This window comes from Salvelinus sp. IW2-2015, linkage group LG3 (genome assembly GCF_002910315.2).
Source record: "Salvelinus sp. IW2-2015 linkage group LG3, ASM291031v2, whole genome shotgun sequence".
In the NCBI taxonomy this organism is placed as follows: domain Eukaryota; kingdom Metazoa; phylum Chordata; class Actinopteri; order Salmoniformes; family Salmonidae; genus Salvelinus; species Salvelinus sp. IW2-2015.
This window is the reverse complement of record NC_036840.1, coordinates 33,939,897-33,960,608: the sequence shown is the minus strand read 5'-3', so window position 1 is coordinate 33,960,608 and position 20,712 is coordinate 33,939,897. Positions and strand designations below refer to the sequence as shown.

The 20,712-nt window shown below is 44.0% G+C and overlaps 1 protein-coding gene across 2 annotated transcripts in view; it reads right to left on the bottom strand.

The window, feature by feature from the left end:
• Window positions 1–20,712, bottom strand: part of LOC111955292 (metastasis-associated protein MTA2) — a 28,444-nt gene that overhangs the window by 2,024 nt on the left and 5,708 nt on the right. The window contains exons 2-15 of one of the 2 annotated variants that reach the window (XM_023975477.3): window positions 17,511–17,578; window positions 13,568–13,661; window positions 8,786–8,903; window positions 7,264–7,327; window positions 5,370–5,487; window positions 4,609–4,711; window positions 4,015–4,114; window positions 2,643–2,831; window positions 2,368–2,442; window positions 2,159–2,217; window positions 1,963–2,063; window positions 1,671–1,828; window positions 1,199–1,427; window positions 1,002–1,091 (exon numbers count right to left, since the gene is read on the bottom strand). In XM_023975477.3, coding sequence (XP_023831245.1) covers window positions 1,002–1,091; window positions 1,199–1,427; window positions 1,671–1,828; window positions 1,963–2,063; window positions 2,159–2,217; window positions 2,368–2,442; window positions 2,643–2,831; window positions 4,015–4,114; window positions 4,609–4,711; window positions 5,370–5,487; window positions 7,264–7,327; window positions 8,786–8,903; window positions 13,568–13,661; window positions 17,511–17,578 — 1,566 coding nt within the window. The remainder of the gene's footprint in view (window positions 1–1,001; window positions 1,092–1,198; window positions 1,428–1,670; window positions 1,829–1,962; window positions 2,064–2,158; window positions 2,218–2,367; window positions 2,443–2,642; window positions 2,832–4,014; window positions 4,115–4,608; window positions 4,712–5,369; window positions 5,488–7,263; window positions 7,328–8,785; window positions 8,904–13,567; window positions 13,662–17,510; window positions 17,579–20,712) is intronic. The other variant, XM_023975488.3, reaches the window with a different exon arrangement.

Sequence of the window (20,712 nt, the reverse complement as noted above, 5' to 3'; positions counted from 1 at the left end):
AGAGGAGACTGTTCGAATCAGGCCTTCATGGTCGAATTGCTGCAAAGAAACCACTACTGAAGGACACCAATAAGAAGAAGAGACTTGCTTGGACCAAGAAACACGAGGAATGGAAATTAGACCAGTGGAAATCTGTCCTTTGGTCTGATGAGTCCATATTTGAGATTTTTGGTTCCAACTGCTGTGTCTTTGTGAGACGCAGAGTAGGCGAACGGATGATCTCCGCATGTGTGGTTCCCACCGTGAAGCATGGAGGAGGTGGTGTGATGGTGCTTTGCRGGTGACACTGTCAGTGATTTACTTAGAATTTAAGGCACACTTAACCAGCATGACACCCACAGCGATATGCCATCCCATCTGGTTTGCGCTTAGTGGGACAATGACCCAAAACACACCTCCAGGCTGTGTAAGGGCTATTTGACCAAGAAGGAGAGTGATGGAGTGCTGCATCAGATGACCTGGCCTCCACAATCACCCGACCTCAACCCAATTGAGATGGTTTGGGATGAGTTGGACTGCAGATTGAAGGAAAAGCAGCCAACAAGTGCTCATCATATGTGGGAACTCCTTCAAGACTGTTGGAAAAGCATCCCAGGTGAAGCTGGTTGAGAGAATGCCAAGAGTGTGCAAAGCTGTCATCAAGGCAAAGGGTGGCTACTTTGAAGAATTTAAAATCTAAAACATATTTTGATTTGTGTAACATTTTTGGGTTAATACATGATTCCATGTGTGTTATTTCATAGTTATGATGTCTTCACTATTATTCTACAATGTAGAAAATAGTAAAAACAAAGAAAAACCCTTGAATGAGTAGGTAGTTTTAACTGGTACTGTATTTCGACAGCAAGAGCATGGAAACATAAACGCAATTAGGGAGAAAAACTACACACAAGTTATTTTAGTGTCCGTGCCAAACGTGGGTAAATACACACAGTGTCAGCAACGTAAGACCTCTCAGGATCTCAATGATCATTTCTTCTGTGATTGGACTATTTTCTTACCCAGTTCCTTCACTATGGTGGCCAGCGGTGGTCGAGGGATCGAGCAGTTCTTTATAGGTGCCTTGGTCGCTTTAGGCAGCCTTATCATACCTGAGAAAAGAACACCATAAGCATTACAGAAAGTGTGTGTGTGTGTATATATATATATATATATATATATAATGTGTGTGTATGTTCATGCGTGTCCATATACTCACACTCGGCCTTGACGGCATTGGCGTTGATGGAGGCGTAGGGGCGGCGTGCGGCGCTGCGGGGCTGCAGGATGTCGGTGCAGACGCGGCGGGCGATGCGCGTCAGCTTGGTGGTCTGCAGGATGAACGTCTGGCGGTTTTTGGCCAGCAGCTTGGCCCGTCCCCCACTAGTCGTGAACGGTGACAGGCCCTGCACTTCCTGGCGGGTCATGTGACCTCGGGGGGTTGACTCCTGAGGGGCCAAGAGTTAATATATCGAAATATCATGATTGAATATCTCAGTCTACATTGGCTTCCTCTCCTCTGCTGGAGCTGTAATGATCTGATAACACCGGCTAAGCCACCAAGAATTCGTAAATTAAAATTATATTAACTCGCTCTTCCCTGTCCTATGCAGATAAAGGAAAGCTAGGCTATTGAGGTGCACCCAGTATTTGAGTGGTTTAGGGCAGCAGGTTAATAAAAGCAGACATACTGAGCCAGATCTTGCGGCACCCTCTAGCTGTGTGGGGGTCTTCAYGCCTCCGTACTTCTTCCAGTAGATCCAGCAGGATGCACACAGTCTGCACTGCATGTTGGGAGGACCCCACGCGTACCACTGTGCTGACTGGGCGGCTGCAACAGAGGGGAGATCTGTTAGATGTCCAGAAAAAGAAATACGTCAAAATCACCTACACTACACACATGGGATTGTTCACTACAGTTAGTCAGACAGACAATAGACCAGACACAAAACACAAACTAAAGTTGTATGGCAGAATACTCACTACGGCAGCTCTCACAGCTCAGTCCTTTCTGGAAGCCTGCGGCCCCGTTCATGCCAGGCTTGTTACCAGGAGCCATGATCTGGTTGGGGTTGGGCTTGGTGCTGGAGGTAGAGAGAGAGAGAGTTGATGTGTTTAGTTACCGTGGTAATGATGGAGATTGTGCATTGGCTCTGCTGCAGTTCAGACTGTTACTCACTAGGTGGGGATGTAAACCTGCTTCAGCTTGCTGTCTGCTTCCGCTGCCTTGAGTCGTTTCTGAAACAAACATACAATTCAATTTGCAAAGTAACAACAAGTAGCTCTGCTTGTGAAGACAATTCTGCATTATATATCACTTAGGCCAATGCATAGTACTATCTCATTGTTTCGTAGAGTGTGGCTCAATGGCAGAGTGGTGTATTTTACCTGTTGAATGTAGCGGTCGGTGGTTTTCCACATGTAGTAGAACTGAACCACGCTGGCTAGTGACTTCCACGGCAACTGGGGACAACAGAGTCAGAACATCCTTCAACACTGACCAGATGAAAGCACATAGGATACAGTTAATATAGAGTGGTGTTCCGGAGGTGCGTTTTGAAACGGAGGAGGTACTTCTCTTTCTAGATTCAAAATATTTGACCTTACTGTTCTTTCTGAACACAAGCCAGATATCTATTAGTGGAATACGGGAGGACACTTACAAAGTCCTGGCGGATGTCGTTGAAGTCCTTGCCATACTTCTCAAGGGCCTCCTCGAACAGCATGGCCTCTGAGGCGCTCCACTCCTCCATCTCGTCACGGCAGAGCACGGGCCCGCCCTGCGGCACCAGCGTGGACATGGCCTTGGCGAGGTCATAGCCGTTCTTCTGCAGGGTATCCATCGCATGGAACTAGAGGGGGAGAGCGGGGACCATTAGATATATTGGTCGTTTTAGACACAGGTTACCGTATTGAAATGTTTAAAAAATGTGAAATGACATTACATGGTAAACTAAGTGGCCAGTTTATTAGGTACACCCATCAAGTACTGTGTCGGACCCCCCTTTGCCTCCAGAACAGCCTGAAATATTTTTCATTTAACTAGGCAAGTTAGTTAATAACAAATTCTTATTTACAATGYCGGCCTACACCGGCCAAACCCGGACGAAGCTGGACCAATTGTGCGCAACCCTATGGGACACCCAATCACGGCCGGTTGTGATACAGCCTGGATTTGAACCAAGGTGTCTGTATTGACGCCTCTAGCACTGAGATGCAGTGCCTTAGGTCCTGAGTGGCGCAGCGGTCTAACGTGTACCAGGAGAACATTCCCCAGCAGCCTGTACCGTTGACACCATGCAGGATGAGTCCATGGGATCATGCTGCTTATGCCAAATCCTGACTCTGACATRAGCATGACGCAACAGTAACTGGGATTCTTCGGACCAGGCAATGTTTTTCCACTCCTCAATTGTCCAGTGTTGGTGATCGCGTACCCACTGGAGCCGCTTCTTCTTGTTTTTAGCTGATAGGAGTAGATCCCTGTGTGGTTGTTTACTGTTTGTGGCGCGCCTATTAGCTTGCACGATTCTTGCCATTCTCCTTCGACCTCTCACCTCTCAGCTGTTTCCACCCACAGGACTGAGCTGAGTGGATGTTTTTAGTTTGTTGCACCATTCTCAGTAAACCCTAGACACTGTCGTGTGTGAAAAGCCCAGGAGGGCGGCCGTCTCTGAGATACTGGACCTGGCGCGCCTGGCACCGATGATCATACCACGCTCAAAGTCGCTTAGGTCCCTGGTTTTGCCCATTCTAACGTTCAGTTGATCAGTAACTTAATGCCTCGATGCCTGTCTGCATGCTTTCTATAGCAAGCCACGGAGGCGTGACTCACCATCTGTAGGAACGAACCATTTTCATGAACGGGGTGGTGTACCTAATAAACTGCCAACTGAGTGTATAGTCCAATATAATGAATAACATTACATGTACGAATTAGGACAAGGTAGATATCCATTGTTTTAAGGGTTATATGCAGAGCGCTTAGTGATTGTCCATGTCCCATGGTGACGAGACAAAGTGTATGTGTCTCACCAGCGTGATGTCTCGGGAGGCGGCCGCAGCACTCATATGCAGGCTGGGTTGACGGATAGAGCTGCTGCAATCCAGGGCTCGGGCAAACGTCCCCACAGCACTGGAACACACAACCATCAAATATCATCATTAGAATCAAATGACAAACCCAGTACTGAAACAGACAAACTCCTAACTTATCAAGAACGAGACAAAAAATACCCTATCGATTGCGGTTTTGTAAATCGGTGTGAATTTTCACCATATGYCCACTAGATGGTGCTGCAGCTTGKGGTCGTTCCCTACATAAWGTCGATTCCCTCCAAAAACAGACTMGGGCCKAAACATGCTGTATGTTGACTGGAGTCCTACTGCTACTACACCGCTTAGGCAAGACCATTCAAAGATGTCTTGAGAACATTGCAAAATCTCAATACACTAATATCAAGCTCAAAAAGGTGGACACTTTGCAACTCAAAGCCATCCAGTTTACATTACTTCAGAATGTGTTCCAAGCTCATGACAACAAGGCCCTGACAAGGACCTCCATAGCAACAGGGTGTAACCAGGGCAATGTGTGACAGATGGAGGGGGACAGGGCCAGGGGACACTCACCGAGCCACCACCAGAAACTGGTCGATCTGTGGGTCTTTGAGCTGGTTGTCGGGGTGCCACACCTTGACCTCCAGCTTCTCCTGAATACGGGTGTCTTCTTCACCTGGGAGAGATGACAGCAAGAGGACAACCGTCAGACATGTTAACAAATGTTGCAGACAGACAGAGACACTGGTTGTGGTTGCGTGACCCACTATTTGGGAAACAAGAGAGAGAGACTTGAGAGGAGAGAGATGAGTCAAAGACAAATAGATGAATGAGAGCAGAAGGTGAAAACAACAAAATGGACAGGTATGCATGTCGGTCTAACCAGACTCAACTAGTGTCACAAAGGCACAAACAACCTTCACAAAATGGCAACCTTCAACTTAACACTGGCTAGGCTACACAAGGGAAGATAAAACAAGAGGGCAACATCTAACTACACTACTTGCTGTCAGAAGGGAAGTGACGTCGTGTTCAGTGGGCAGAAAATTGAGTTCTCCAACAGGAACACAGATTCCCCTTTTCCATTCCAAAACATGACCGATTTCGCCCTACTCATGATTTACGATCCCATACAACTCAAATAATTTAGACACGTGATAGATAGCAGACATTCTTCAAACCTAGCACTTTTAGAAATGGGGCCCAACTTAAATGTGTGTTAAGTCTGAGAGCACTATGATCACTATAATAGGCTGCAACCTGATAGGCCGGTGTAAAAGGTCAGAGTTCAGCCACCCAAACACCCCCCCTTCTACACACAGACAGACACAGACCTTCGGCTAACTTGTCGGGGATCTCGGCCTGGTACTTGGAGCCCACCCGAATCTCTCCTTGGTCCGCCAACAGGGTCTTCTGGACCGGGTCAAACACCAGCGAGTAGAAGAAACACTCCTGGAGCACAGAAAACAGATGGAAGGTTGGGGCTAGAGAATTTACATCGGGGAWGGGCAACTGGCAGCCAGCRCCCCTTCTGACCAAGTTCCACTCAGAAACTCAGTAATATAACTCTTAACTTACTGTTGAGAGTTAGAATAGCAAAACATTTGGTTGTGCGCATAAGCAGTTTCTCTTTTGTCAGACACTGACAGTTACTCAATTAGCCCATGTCAGCTAACTTTAATAAAATAAAATAAAATATTGGTAAGTTACTCTAGCCAGGGTTCATATACATTTTGAAAGATCAAATTTCATCACTTTTCCCATGACTTGTAACCAAAATTTCATGATCAACAATAGCCGGCATCTCTATACATGTATAAAAAAAGTTTGCATAATGTGGTATGGACACTGCTTTCTGATCCCATGTCCCATCTGATGGTGTTGTGCAAGACAAGATTTTGCAGGAGTTTCATATTATTAGTTCTGTTCAAGATGACCCACCTAGCCTCTCCCGCCTAATTCAAAACCAAGGCAACACTGAAGATGAGATTCGTTTTCACATGCCAAGCAGCTAGCAAGCCTTCTTTTGTTATTTAAAAAAGTTCAGGACACAAAATGTCAATGGAAAATAAGGCAGATGTCCACTCATGTATTGCCTCTTGGTCAAAGGAGTATGGATTCTTAAAACTGTTGTTTGTCGGACATCAAGTGTACGGCGTCATTTTAAAACGAGARATGAGAAAAACTTCAGGGGGAGGCGGACAATAATGAAGGAATCAAGAGGGCCGTGTCCAGGTARGAAAAGCAAAGCAGTGTGTTTACAAATCTACATGCAGTCTAAAGTCAAGCTACAGAGGGGAGCTACAGAGTTGAGCAGGGCATTCCTAAACATGGAAAACCATTTGCTAATTGAGGAATATATCAAGGAGGCTTTCCTCAGTAGTTCGCAGGCTTTATTTGATGGATMGCCTYACAAAGACAATCATCTCAAAGATAAAAGAAACGCCTGTGTCTGCCAGAACTGTTGGAAAGGCGCATTACCGAGATGGTTGAAAATGTAAAAGGAACAGCAAACTGTAGCGTTAAAAGATGCACCTGTGTGGCTCTTGATGAGTGTGGATGTGAATGACATTCCATGATACTGTGAKTCAGAGCAGGTACATGAGGAGCTTGGCCTAAAACCCATGCATTGTACTACTCGAGGGAAAGATGTGGCAAAAGCCATCGCAGGCCATTTTTAAGAGAGAGAGCTATTGGCTATTACAACTGACGATGGCTATGGTGGGGAAACAAAGGATTCACAGAGCTGATTTTAGATCAGATTGTCACTATCACAATCACCAGGAGAATCTGTTCCAAGATCAAGCCCGTGGTGCTAATGGACAGCGCCTCTGTTTAGAGAGCGAATTCATCCGTTTGTGGGCAATTAGATGTTCAATATAGACAATTAGTTGTAGTGCACATATYCAAATCATTACTGGCACGCAGATCGTTAGAATTGGTAGAATAAATTGTAAAATTGACAATCTACACAAAAAAGGTTTCCGACCCCTGATCTATTGAGTTGCAAATGTCCCATCAAAGTTACCCATCCCTGATTTACACCGTCACTCAATGCTTCAGTACCTACAGCACTACTTTCTCCTTCCTTCTCCTCCTTTAATTTCTCCTTGTGTTTTACAGTCCTTGCGCAAAAGAGTAATACAAATATATTTGGGGGAGATGCAAATATTTTGGAATAAATCCTTAGTGTCCAGTTTGCCTCATTGTAAAAAAAGTGAAACTCACCTCTTTCTCCAGGTATCCGGCGAGGACGTCTGTTTCGTTGAGGAGTGTAACGTTACATTTCCCCCTGGGGAGAGAGAGAGGGGTGACCGGGGAAGAGCATTCAGAGGTCAATAAGGTACCATGCAATACACACTATTCATCTGAACTGACCTGCACCAATCCTCGCTACTGTAATATATCCCCAATAAGGCATTGGAAAACAAAATAAATGTCTGTGGAAATGCTGTAAATGAACAAGTTACAAATATTGAAGAAAATTTCAACACAATTCAAGTATTTCTACACTTATAACCCCTCAACTTATTTTGCGATCAAGAGCCTGAACTGTGATGGTTCATGTTACGAAGGGACAGTTTGAACACATTACTGGCTTAATGGTTATGAATAGGCCATAGATAAGTTTAGGTGGGAAGGCCACAAGACCAGAGGTGGCAGAACGGAGTACTCTGGTTGAGGTGTAGGGTTTGAGCATAGCTTAAAAGGTAGGGAGGGGCATTGTAGTTGCTTCGTAGGCAAGTACCATGGTCTTGTAGTGGATACGAGCTTCGACTGGAAGCCAGTGGAGTGTGCGGAGGAGTGGGGTGACATAAGAGAACACCAGGCGGGCTGTGGTGTTCTGGACAAGTTGCAGGGGTTTGATGGCACGAGTGGCGAACCCAGCCAACAACAAATTGCACTAGTCCAGACGGGAGATAAGGACCTTAAGGACTCTTCCCTGGGAGGAAGAGCAGCTCATTCTTGTTGATGTTGAGCTTGAAGTAGTAGGCCGACATTCAAGCTGACTGGCGTGTTGCCAACAGGGTGTCAGAAGGGGGGGAGAAAAGTAGTTGAGTGTCATTCACATAGCAATGATAGGAGAGACCAGTGACGATATGACAGAGCCGAGTGATATGGTGTAGAGAGAGAAGAGGAGAGGGCCTAGAACTGAGCCCTGGGGGACACCAGTAGTGAGAGTATGTGGTGCAGACACAGATCCTCTCCACGTCACCTGGTAGGAACGGCCTAAGAGGGTGGAGAGGAAGATCTGATGGTTCACGTGTCAGGCATCGGATAGAACTCGGTAGGATGGGAACATCAGCGAGAGAGAGTCAACTTTGGCAGTGCGGAGAGCCTCCGTGACACAGAGGAGAGCATTCTCAGTTGAGTGACCAGTTTTGAAGCCTGACTGGTTAGGGTCAAGAATATCATTCTGTGAGAGATAGCGACAGAGTTGGTCATAGACAGCATGCTCAAGTGTTTGAGAGAAAATAAAGGAATACCAGTCTGTAGTTTATGACGTCAGAGGGGTCGAGTGTTGGTTTCTTGAGAAGGGGCGCAACTCTGGCCATTTTAAAAGTCAGAGAGGACGCAGCCAGTGGTCATGGATGAGTTGATGAGGGAAGTCAGGAATGGACATATCAGTCCAGTCATATGACACTATATCCTGTCAGGGTTGAACTGGTTCAATGGCAGAACTCTTGTTTGCAGCTACTGCTATGTGGTGAGTCTACGCCTCAGGACACACACTCTCTCTCTCGATTACCTTATGTGAGTGGCTGGTAAAGACTCAAACTGCCGAGAGAGGAAGAGTTCTCTGTGTTTCAGCTGGTGTTTCTGCTGTTCAGACACTGTGGGCTGCTTGGACTCCTCCTCAAAGTCTCCTATGAAAAAAACACACAAAAACAAAATGAGCAACAAAGCACACTTTCCAATTCTATGGGCTCTAATAATCTTGATCAGGGTATGATCAAATTAATTCACATCAATACAACTGATTGATAATTGTGGCTGTGGGGATGAAGATCCCGCTTTACCTTTGTATAAGGTATAAGTTTTATTGAGAAATAAACATTTGATGGATTACAGTAAAAGGGATAAAGCTCAGAAAGTGAGTGTCGGAACACAGGATGGAACAGCTGCCTCCGGGGACATATGTTGACTCATCCTATACTCCTATTTGTGGCGAAGCATAAATTGGGAGGGGAAAAATGGGGTGGGGGGGGACACCCCACCTCAAATTTGTATCTCAAGCAGACCATAAAAAATAAAAAAGATTGCCATTTCCTCATAGAGGATGATACTTTTAACAAACTTTTAACAAACTTAATTACCATTTTTATGGAAGGAAAACTACTTCACTTACATTTAATTAATTATAGGTCACATTTCATAGAAATCTGGAAATGCTGGAAAGTCTGTCTTTATATAGAGTGCAAATGGAAAGCATTCAGACTCCTTGACCCCCCACATTTGGTTACATTACAGCCTTATTCTAAAATTGATTCAATTAAAAAATAAACTTTAAATCTACACACAATAACCCATTAAGACAAAGCAAAAACAGGTTTTAGAAATGTTAGCTAACTTACTAATAATAGAAAAAACTGAAATATGACATTTACATAAATATTCAGACACATTACAGACCCTAGTACCTTGTCGAATAGCTTTTGGTAGCAATTACAGCCTTGAGTATGACGCTACAAGCATGGCACACCTGTATTTGGGGAGTTTTTCCCTATTCTTCTCTGCAGATTCTCAAGCTCTGTCAGGTTGGATGGGGAGCGTCGCTGGACAGCTATTTTCAGGTCTCTTCAGAGATGTTAGATTGGGTTCAAGTCCAGGCTCTGGCAGGGCCACTCAAGGACATTCAGAGATTTGCCACTCCTCCATTGTCTTGGCTGTGTGCTTAGGGTCGTTGTCCTGTTGGAAGGTGAACCATCACCCCAGTCTGAGGTCTTGAGTGCTCTGGAGCAGGTTTTCATCAAGGATCTCTATGTACTTTGCTCCGTTTATCTTTGCCTCGATCCTGACTGGTCTCCCAGTCCCTGCTGCTGAAAAACATCCCCACAGCATGATGCTGCCACCACCATGCTACACCATAGGGATGGTGCCAGGTTTCCTCCAGACGTGACACTTGACAACCAGGCCAAAGAGACCAGAGAATCTTGTTTCTCACTGGCAGAGTCCTTTAGGTTCCTTTTGGCAAAAATCCAAGCGGGCTGTCATGTGGCTTTTACTGAAGAGTGGCTTTTGTCTGGCCACCCAACCATAAAGGCCTGATTGGTGGAGTGCTGCAGAGAGGGTTAACCTTCCAGAAGGACAACCTTCCCATCTCCACAGAGGTATTCTGGAGCTCTGTCAGAGTAACCATCGGGTTCTTGGTCACCTCCCTGAKCAAGGCCCTTCTCCCCTGATTGATCAGTTTGGCCGGGCGGCCAGCTCTAGGAAGAGTCTTGGTGGTTCCAAACTTCTTTCAATTAAAAATGGAGGCCATTGTGTTCTTGGGGACCTACAATGCTGAAGCAAAGTTTTGGTACCTTTCCTTCGACCTCATGGCTTGGTTTTTGCACTGACATGCACTGTCAACTGTGGGACCTTATATAGACAGGTGTGTGCCTTTCCAAATCCATGTCCAGTCAAGTTGTAGAAACATCTCAAGGATGATCAATGGAAACAGGATGCTCCTGAGCTCAATTTTGAGTCTCATAGCAAAGGGTCTGAATACTTATGTAAATAAGGTGTGTTTTTTTTAAACATTTGCAAAAAAAATCAAAAAAAAAACTGTTTTTTTGTTTTGTCATTATTGGGTATTTTGTGTAGACTYAGGACAAACATACATTTAATCCATTTTAGCATAAGGCTGTAACGTAACTAAATGTGGAAAAAGGGAAGGGGTCTGAATACTGAACGCACTGTATGCCCTGGTACTTTATCTTGTACCGGTCCTTACTACGTAAGTGTAACCAATACGACCATGAACATAATTTCCTGCTCGGACGGACAAACTATTCCTGTCTATTCTAGGGACTGACCTAGTATGCCCTTACAATGTAAAAAAATGACTGCATATAGCCTTAATGATCTGGCAGGCTAAAATGAGTCCATGCTGATAAAGAAACATTCATTTTCCTCATACGGAAGACAGTTTTGTATTATACCTTGTGTTACACTACTAGATTGTACATTCCTAAATTTCAGGAGGGTGAGTCAGTAATGTGTGTGAGGTGGCGGGGGTGGTGAATTGAGCGGGGAGAGAGCACTGGGCAGGACTATCTCTCGATCTCCKCGGACTCCGCCCCTGCACTCAGCCAAAGGAAACCCTGTCAGTGGTAGAGGGAGGGGACCTCAGACCACACCCCTTTCTGTTAACCCCTCCTGCCATCCCTCAACCCCCCTCCTCCACCATCACCCCCTCCCTTGTCCGGCGAGTCCCTGCCAGACTAAGTGGGAAACCCTGTGCACCAAACCTGAGGCGCCCATCCCCCCCATTATCTACCCCCACACACACACACACACACACACACACACACGTAAAAAAAGAAACGCATACTGTACACACACACACAGGAGGGACACACAAACGGGCAGACCAGCGCACGCGCTCTCTCTCTCCCTGCACACAGTCTCTCACATACACTCTTCCCTGACAAAGACACAAGGCAAGTCAGAGTTAACCCATTGCGTGCCGCAGCCCTGTGGGACACATCAAGGGCCTTTTGTTCTGAGCAGTGTGCCTGGACCAGAGGATAGGCAGAGAGGGAGGGGTGCAGGGGGCTGCACTCAGATGAGAGGGGGTGTTGGGGGGGCAGGAGGGGGTCTGGTGGGAGAGGAGAAAGAAGCCCTGGTCCTGTATAACAGGACAGTGCCAAAGCAGTGGCTTGTGCTGCCGAGTGGGAGGCTGGAGTACAGGCATTTTGTTTTGGGGCGCCAGAGCCAAAACGCAGGAGAGGGAGACCAAAGACATAGAGTAGCGTAACGGCCGACAGCGGGTGTATATAGAAAATAATGCCAGACCGGAGCGGAACAGGCAAAAAGGCCAGACCAGTTCTCGAAGGTTGACTGGGGCTAGACTGGACACGGTCAGTACGCCGGACCAGTTGTGGCCATTTATTTGGAACACAACCTCAGCCTCCTCCTCTCTCCCAGGTTCATAGACTGGTTCCAGCCAGTTTGAGGGCCCTCTGTTTTTCCGCTGACCTCCAGGGGAGGGTAGATGGAATACCTCCACAGCACATAGGCCACAGGGCCAGTTAACGCCAACACACCGCGGTGACATAACCACACGGCTAGCAGAGCTCCAGGGCTGAGGCAGGAGAGGAGATCACCCACCCACCTTGCTCCTCCTGGCCATGCCTGCCTCCTACTGGACTGACTATTGTCACTAAACAGCCACAAACAGGACCGATGTTTTTCTTCACAGCAGAAGCCCTAATCCAGAGTGACTTAGCCTAAGTATCTTTAGTGAAACCAAACTGGAGATACTGTACACAGGTACCTCACATAATAAAAAATAAGAAATATCAACATTCTATCCAAATAGTCTGACAAATTCAGCTATGTTCATCAGCATTACATACAGTACTAAGTACTATAAAATTGCATTCCAGGTCGATAATGCATCCATTTTGAGGTGTGGATCGGAGTGTCTTGTCTGGAGCACTGAATGCAGCCGTCCATGTTAGAGGTGTGTGTGTGTGAGAGAATCCAAGGAGAACTCAGTCATCGGTGTGTCATTAGCATCACCTAACTACCTCGGCACCCGCTTCGCTCTCCCTCCACCTCTCCTCTCTCTCCCCCCTACATCTCTCTACCTCTTCATCGCTACCTCTCTGCACCAGGTCACTTCAGTGAGATACCCTTGACTGTGTGTGATTTAAACACTGACTCTCAAACCAATAGCCAGACACTATTAGTCCTACTACAACAAACAACAAGTACAGTATGATTCACGATAGAAACAAAAACTAATTTCCCCTTCTCCATAGAGAATGAATCCTATTTCAGTATCCACTTCCTACTAAAAGCTGCAGTGGGACAGCACTATGCACAGTCTCTCACACACAGTTGTGCTTCAGAAGGAGACTGAGGTGTGTCCCAAATGGTACCCTATTCCATAGATGGGTCAAAAGTAGCGCACTAAGACCCATAAGGATCTGGTCAAAAGTAGTGCACTATATAGGGAATAGGGTACCGTTTGGGACGCAACCAGAGCATCCATCTACTTAGAGAGAGAGCCAATTGCCTGCTGGTAGTGCAGAGGGAGATGCCAATCTGATTGGAACACAAAACAGTACTCATATCCTGGATGGAGATAATAAACTGGTTTATGAAAGAGGATGTTTCGTCTAGACTAATAATGCTCTTCAATAACTTTACAGAGAGCATAGACTACACAGCATTAGACTACACAGCATTAGTTTAGCATAGAGATAAGAACTAGCCCACTCTCAAGCAGAATGTATTAGAACGCAGTGTCGGAACAGAGTTCTGACAGACTAAGAGAGAGACTGAAGTAAACAGGTAGAAAGACGGTTGTACTCACTTGCGTTGCTGTCGGCCAGAGTGTTGAGGTTGCCCGAGATGTCCCTCCTCCGAAACAGACACACCACCTTGGCTTCCACGTTCCCATTGGCCGTCTGAGAGAGACGTGACAAGAGCGGTCAATTACTATTGGGCGGCACTTCCAAAGCTTGCCTTTCTTGAATATTTGTCTTTCTTATTTCCATGAATGATCAAAACAAATCTCAAGCTCTCGTCTCTCTGCAGCAGACATATAACGTAGTGAGCAATACGTGTGGAAAAATTGCAATAAAATCACGCCATCGAATCATAACACATATAGAATCMCAATACATATCGTATCAGCACCGAAGTATCATGATAACATCGTATCGTGAGGCCCTTGGCAATTCCCAGCCTGACATGAAATGGCAGCCTCAACGAAGCTCTGGACAAAAGTAGTGCACTAGATAGGGAACAGGATGCCATTTCTGACGCATACTCAGTCACAATAATAGTAATGACATACATACATACATACATGCAGTACATGTCAAAAGTTTGGACACACCTACTCATTCAAGGGTTTTTCTTTATTTTTACTATTTTCTACATTGTAGAATAGAGAAGACGTCAAAACTATGAAATAACACATATGGAATCATGTAGTATCCAAATAGGTGTTAAACAAATCAAAATATATCTTACATTTGAGATTATTCAAAGCAACCACCCTTTGCCTTGATGACAGCTTTGCACAATTGGCATTCTCTCAACCAGCTTCATGAGGTAGTCACCTGAAATGCATTTCAATTAACCTCTTGACGCTAGGGGTCAGATTTAAAAAAAGAAAAAGAAAACTTTTTTTTATTTTTTAAATAACGTTCCCAAGGTAAACGGACTATTTCTCAGGTCCAGATCGTAGAATATGCATATAATTTACAGATTAGGATAGAAAACACTKCAAAGTTTCAAAAACTGTCAAAATATTGTCTGTGAGTATAACAAAACTGATTCTGCAGGCGAAAACCTGAGGAAATCTAACCCGGAAGTGATWWAAAAAAAAWAAAATGTATCTGTGTTTCCTTACCCCTTTAAAATGGAAGAAAGACGGGCATCAACCAGATTCCTTTTCCAATGGCTTCCTCAGGCTGTGACCAGGCTTTAGACATAGTTRCAGGCTTTTATTTTGAAAAATTAGCGAGATCTTTTAAAAAAAATAGTCAGGTGTCCTTTGATTAGTTCCTGCGTGCGAGAGGGTTAGCTCTCCATTTTCTTTCTCTCTTTAATTGAATAGGTTATGGTCCGGTTGAAATATTATTGATTATGTTTGTTAAAAACAACCTGAGGATTGATTATAAAAAACATTTGACATGTTTCTACGAACATTGCGGATACTTTTTGGAATTTTCTTCGAACGGAATGAGGCTTTGGTTTTCTGAACATAACGCTCAACCCAAATGGCGTTTCTTTGTTATAAAAGTAATATTTATCGAACAAAAATAAAATTTGTGTAACTGGGAGTCTCGTGAGTGCTTCACAGAGTTCAAGTAACAGAAACATCTCAACATCAACTGTTCAGAGGAGACTGCGTGAATCAGGCATTTATGGTCAAACTGCTGCAAAGAAGTGACGGAGTGCTGCATCAGATGACCTGGCCTCCACAATCAACCAACCTCAACCCAATTGAGATGTTTTGGGATGAGTTGGACCGCAGAGTGAAGGAAGAGCAGCCAACAAGTGCTCAACAGTGGAAACTCCTTCAAGACTGTTGGAAAATCATTCCAGGTGAAGCTGGTTGAGAGAATACCAAGAGTGTGCAACGCAGTCATCAAGGCAAAGAAAGGGTGGCTACTTGGAAAAATCTAAAATAAATATACTTTGATTTGTTTCAACACTTGTTGGGTTACTACATGATTCCATGTGTTATTTCATAGTTTGTCTTCACTATTATTCTACAATGTAGAAAATATTCCACAAAAACACACACACACACACACACACACACACACACACACACACACACACACACACACACACACACTTGAAGTTGGAGTCATTAAAACTTGTTTTTCAACCACTCCACAAATTTCTTGTTTACAAACTATAGTTTTGGCAAGTCGGTTAGGACATCTACTTTGTGCATGACACAAGGAATTTTTCCAAAATTTTTTTACAGACAGATTATTTCACTTATAATTCACTGTATCACAATTCCAGTGGGTCAGAAGTTTACATACACTATGATGACTGTGCCTTAATCAGCTTGGAAAATTCCAGAAAATGATGTCATGGCTTTAGAAGCTTCTGATAGGCTAATTGACGTCATTTGAGTCAATTGGAGGTGTACCTGTGGATGTATTTCAAGGCCTACCTTCAAGCTCAGTACCTCTTTGCTTAACATCATGGGAAAATCAAAAGAAATCAGCCAAGACCTCAAAGAAATGTGTAGACCTCCACAAGTCTGGTTCATCCTTGGGAGCAATGTCCAAATGCCTGAAGGTACCACGTTCATCTCTACAAACAATAGTACGCAAGTATAAACACCATGGGACCACGCAGCCGTCATACCGCTCAGGAAGGAGACGCGTTCTGTCTCCTAGAGATGAACGTACTTTGGTGCGAAAAGTGCAAATCAATCCCAGAACAACACCAAACGACCTTGTGAAGATGCTGGAGGAAACAGGTACAAAAGTATCTATATCCACAGTAAAATCAGTCCTATATCGACATAACCTGAAAGGCTGCACAGCAAAAAAGTAGCCACTGCTCCAAAACCACCATAAAAAAGCCAGACTACGGTTTGCAACTGCACATGGGGACAAAGATCGTATTTTTTGGAGAAATGTCCTCTGGTCTGATGAAACAAAAATAGAACCGTTTGGCCATAATGACAATCATTATGTTTGGAGGAAAAAGGGGGAGGCTTGCAAGCCGAAGAACACCATCCCAACCGTGAAGCACAGGGTGGCAGCATCATGTTGTGGGGGTGCTTTGCTGCAGGAGGGACTGTTGCACTTCACAAAATAGATTGCATCATGAGGGAGGAAAATGATGTGGATATATTGAAGCAACATCTCCAGACATCAGTCAGGAAGTTAAAGCTTGGTCACAAATGGGTCTTCCAAATGGACAATGACCCCAAGCATACTTCCAAAGTTGTGGCAAAATGGCTTAAGGACAACAAAGTTAAGGTATTGGAGTGGCCATCAAAGRCCTGACCTCAATCCCGTAGAACTGAAAAAGGGTGTGCGAGCAAGGAGGCCTACAAACCTGACTCAGTTACACCAGCTCTGTCAGGAGGAATGGGCCAAAATTCACCCAACCTATTGTGGGAAGCTTGTGGAAAGCTACCTGAAACCTTTGACCCAAGTTAAACAATTTAAAGGCAATGCTACCAAATACTAATTGAGTGTATGTAAACTTCTGACCCACTGGGAATGTGATGAAAGAAATAAAAGCTTAAATAAATCACTCTCTTAAATAAATCACATTCTTAAAATAAAGTGGTGATCCCGGAATTTTTACTAGGATTAAATGTCAGGAATTGTGAAAGACTGAGTTTAAACGTATTTGGCTAAGGTGTATGTAAACTTCAGACTTCAACTGTATATTATTCCCCTCCTCCTCTACTTCCATTAGATTGAGTTTTCATAGTGGTGTTCGCCACAACCCCTTCAATTTAAGAGTGTTACATAAATGAGCTTAATCCTTTGACTGGGAAACAAGCATGTGCCATACGCCGCTACACTACTGCTACAGCTAGCCACGTTATGTAATGGCTCTTGTACCAGCATCTTGTCACTACTGTCTGTGTGTGTGTGTTACCACCAGCATCATCCCAGGGTATGAATGGGTTACAGACAGACTGGCTATAAGGTCAGATATGATAACCTTTACAAAGGGGTTGTCAATGTCAGCAAGATTTTTTTATGTAAACGCACCAAATCAGAGGTTAGATGTGAAGGACCGATTATTCCACCAACCTTGTTGAGCTCTTCTATTCTGCGGATCAGGTAAGGGTTGCTGGAGGAATTCTCAAAGTACACGTAATCTGAAAGGGAAAGAGAAAGTAGAAATCATACAAATTTGTATCATGTTAATTCAGTGTGTGGGACTTTGAACTTGATCTCTTTGGTTACTGTAACATGTTCAAAGGAAAACCCTTGTTGTGTGAGGAGTTTGGACTGTGAGTCCTTGTACAGTCAATTACTAATATGACTAAGGGGAACCCACTACCCACCACAGTAATGACATCACGCAGGCAGGCTTTGGCCAGGCAAAATCAATCCAGCAAAAATGGCGACTGGTGCTGGGTAGGGAGAGCGAATAGCTTTGCACAACACGTCCTGTCCTGTCTGTGTGTCTTCCATTTCAAAAGACAAGTGAGGTAATATCCACTCGGACATCCCAGGCTACCTCATAACATGATTGGTGCTTGCATGCGAGGTCTAGGAATTTAATTCCCTTCTCAGAATACAGCTACGATATGAAAGATGCTGGTGTGACTAAAAAAGTGACAAAAAATGAGACTTCCATTCAATGAACTAAGCTCGAAGCCTTTACCTACAGAGACGGTGGGCCTCCATCTCTTTCACACAGCCCAGTGATAGTTTATCCAGGGTCAACGGCACTGACCAGTGCCTATACATAGCCTCGCTACTGTTATTATTCACTGTCTTTTTACTGTCATTTCCGTGCTTATCTATTGTTCACCTAATACCTATTTTTTACTTAAAAATTGCACTGTTGGTAAGGGCCTGTAAGTAAGCATTTCAGGTGCACGTGACAAATAAACGTTGATTTGACGAACACTGAATATCCCATTCAAAAGACTGGCTGCAGTGTCAGAGGCCTGGCTAAATTCCTCAGCGGACACAAGCTAACTAAAGATTATAGCTACTACTAGGCCTTCACACTGGCTGGGATGGGTTTATTTTCAAATGGCACAGCCTAAATGCCACTTTAAATAATGTTTACATACCCTACATTACTCATCTCATATGTATATACTGTACTCCATACCATCTACTGCATCTTGCCTATGCCGTTCGGCCATCGCTCATCCATATATTTATATGTACATATTCATTCCTTTACACTTGTGTGTATAAGGTAGTTGTTGTGAAATTGTTAGATTACTTGTTAGATATTACAGCACGGTCGGAACTAGAAGCACAAGCATTTCGCTACACTCGCATTAACATCTGCTAACCATGTGTATGTGACCAATAAAATTTGATTTGATTTAAATACTAGGCTAACCAATGTTTGACCAAGGAGGAGTAGTCGGTTATTCCAGAGTTGCTGAAGTGATAATGAATTAACCATAGTAGGTAGGATGTTATTCATTTCCAATCACTTCCAAGACAACACAAAAATAGGTTTGATGTATGCCTGCACTATTATAGGCCTACAACTAAGGTCTAGGTTACAATATCAAACCTTAACCCACCATAATGGCTTCCTCGCCAGTTATATGGCATGATGCATTATATTTTGCCCCATTTGGCCAATATTTTGGTTTTAGCAGTGGAGTGGAAGGGAAACCTACCCGTGTGTTTTAGGGGTCATTTGCAGGTCACATTTGCAGGTCACACACACACTGGGCCTGTACCATATTTCTCAGCTAAATGACTGTCCTGACTAATCAAAAACTCTGTTCAACACATCTACAAAACACAAGCAAATATATGATAACTGGTGATGACATACTAGGGTTGGGCGATGTCTGGAATGACACATCCTCCCTTCGACCTGTCCAAACATCGTTGATAGTTTTTTTTTTTTTTTTWAATCCATGGCTTGGGAAGCGCATCGTTACCGAGCAACGCAGTAAACAATCTGGCTATATCGAGAAAATGAATGGGGGGAAATATATATTTAATTTAAGGTTAGGCATAAGGTTAGAAATGTGGTTAGGGTGGAGGTTAGGGTTAGGTTTAAAAGCAGATTTTAATTWGAGAAAAATTGAAGAAATAGGCGGGGTTTATGACTGTGGCAACTAGTGACGACCCTGTGTAATGCACAAACCACCCGATTCGAGTCTAATCATTAGAGTACAATGTGGAAATCATATTTTCTTGTGTGAAAATAAACAAATATAAACCAAATCATATGGTAATGTAGTACCCGACACCTTTGAATGGTGATTTGTAAACACACATCGTAGGCCTACTGTGTGATACGAAACCCTTTCAAATGGTGATTTCTGACAATTTCCACTGAGACCGAGTACGCATGCTCACCATAGAAGACATCCCTGGGCGGTCTACTTGGGAGAGCGAAGTAAACCTGTCACACAAGGCGCAACAGTGGGCCAGCGCAGAGCGCACATCCTACCTACTCGAAGATGTCATCGGAGGATCTGATGACCCACTCATGGTGGAGAGCGAAAGAGGGTCACTTTGCWCTCTGGGCCAACGTCGCCCGCAAATAGGCCTACCTCTGCATCTGTGCAATAAYTCTTCCGTCTTATTGTGTTTTCAGTACAGCAGGCAATAGGTTACTGATTGTTATTAAAGCCAGAAAAGGTAAACATGCTTGTGTTCCTTGGCAGAAACCTTTTAGGTAAGATATAATGAAAAGGAAAATAGACCGAATAGTTCTTCATTGCAGTTATTTGTTGAATTTTCAAAACCTATTCACAGATGCGTCTTATTTCGAAAGAAATGTAGCTCAGGCCTAGGCTAAAATATTKTATTAAGTGTGCCTTGAAATACTTACTTGCACTCATTTATTTGGTTTACTTTATTTGGGCCCATTTTGTAATTTGTAGCATATCCAAATGCGGGTTATTGTTTTTATAGACGTATTTTTTGGAATGCCTAAAGGCAACTACGCATATGTTCAATAGGCTGGTTTGTTTTTATATACGGTTCATTCGTTATTCAGGTGTTATGTTATAACAAAATGTGTTTACACACACACAGTACCTGTCAAAAGTTTGGACACGCCTACTCATTCCAGGGTTTCTTTATTTGTACTATTTTCTACACTGTAGAATTCTTGTGAAGACATCAACACTTGGATGGTTGGAGTGGGAGCACATTTTTCGCACTACTACAGGGAGAAGTCCTATGCTGTCTGTCTCAACACTGATGAGAAAGAGGTACCCTATTTTCTTTCCATTCATCAATTTATCCCTCTTTCTCCACACTCATCCATGTTCTAGGCTCTCCGTCTTGC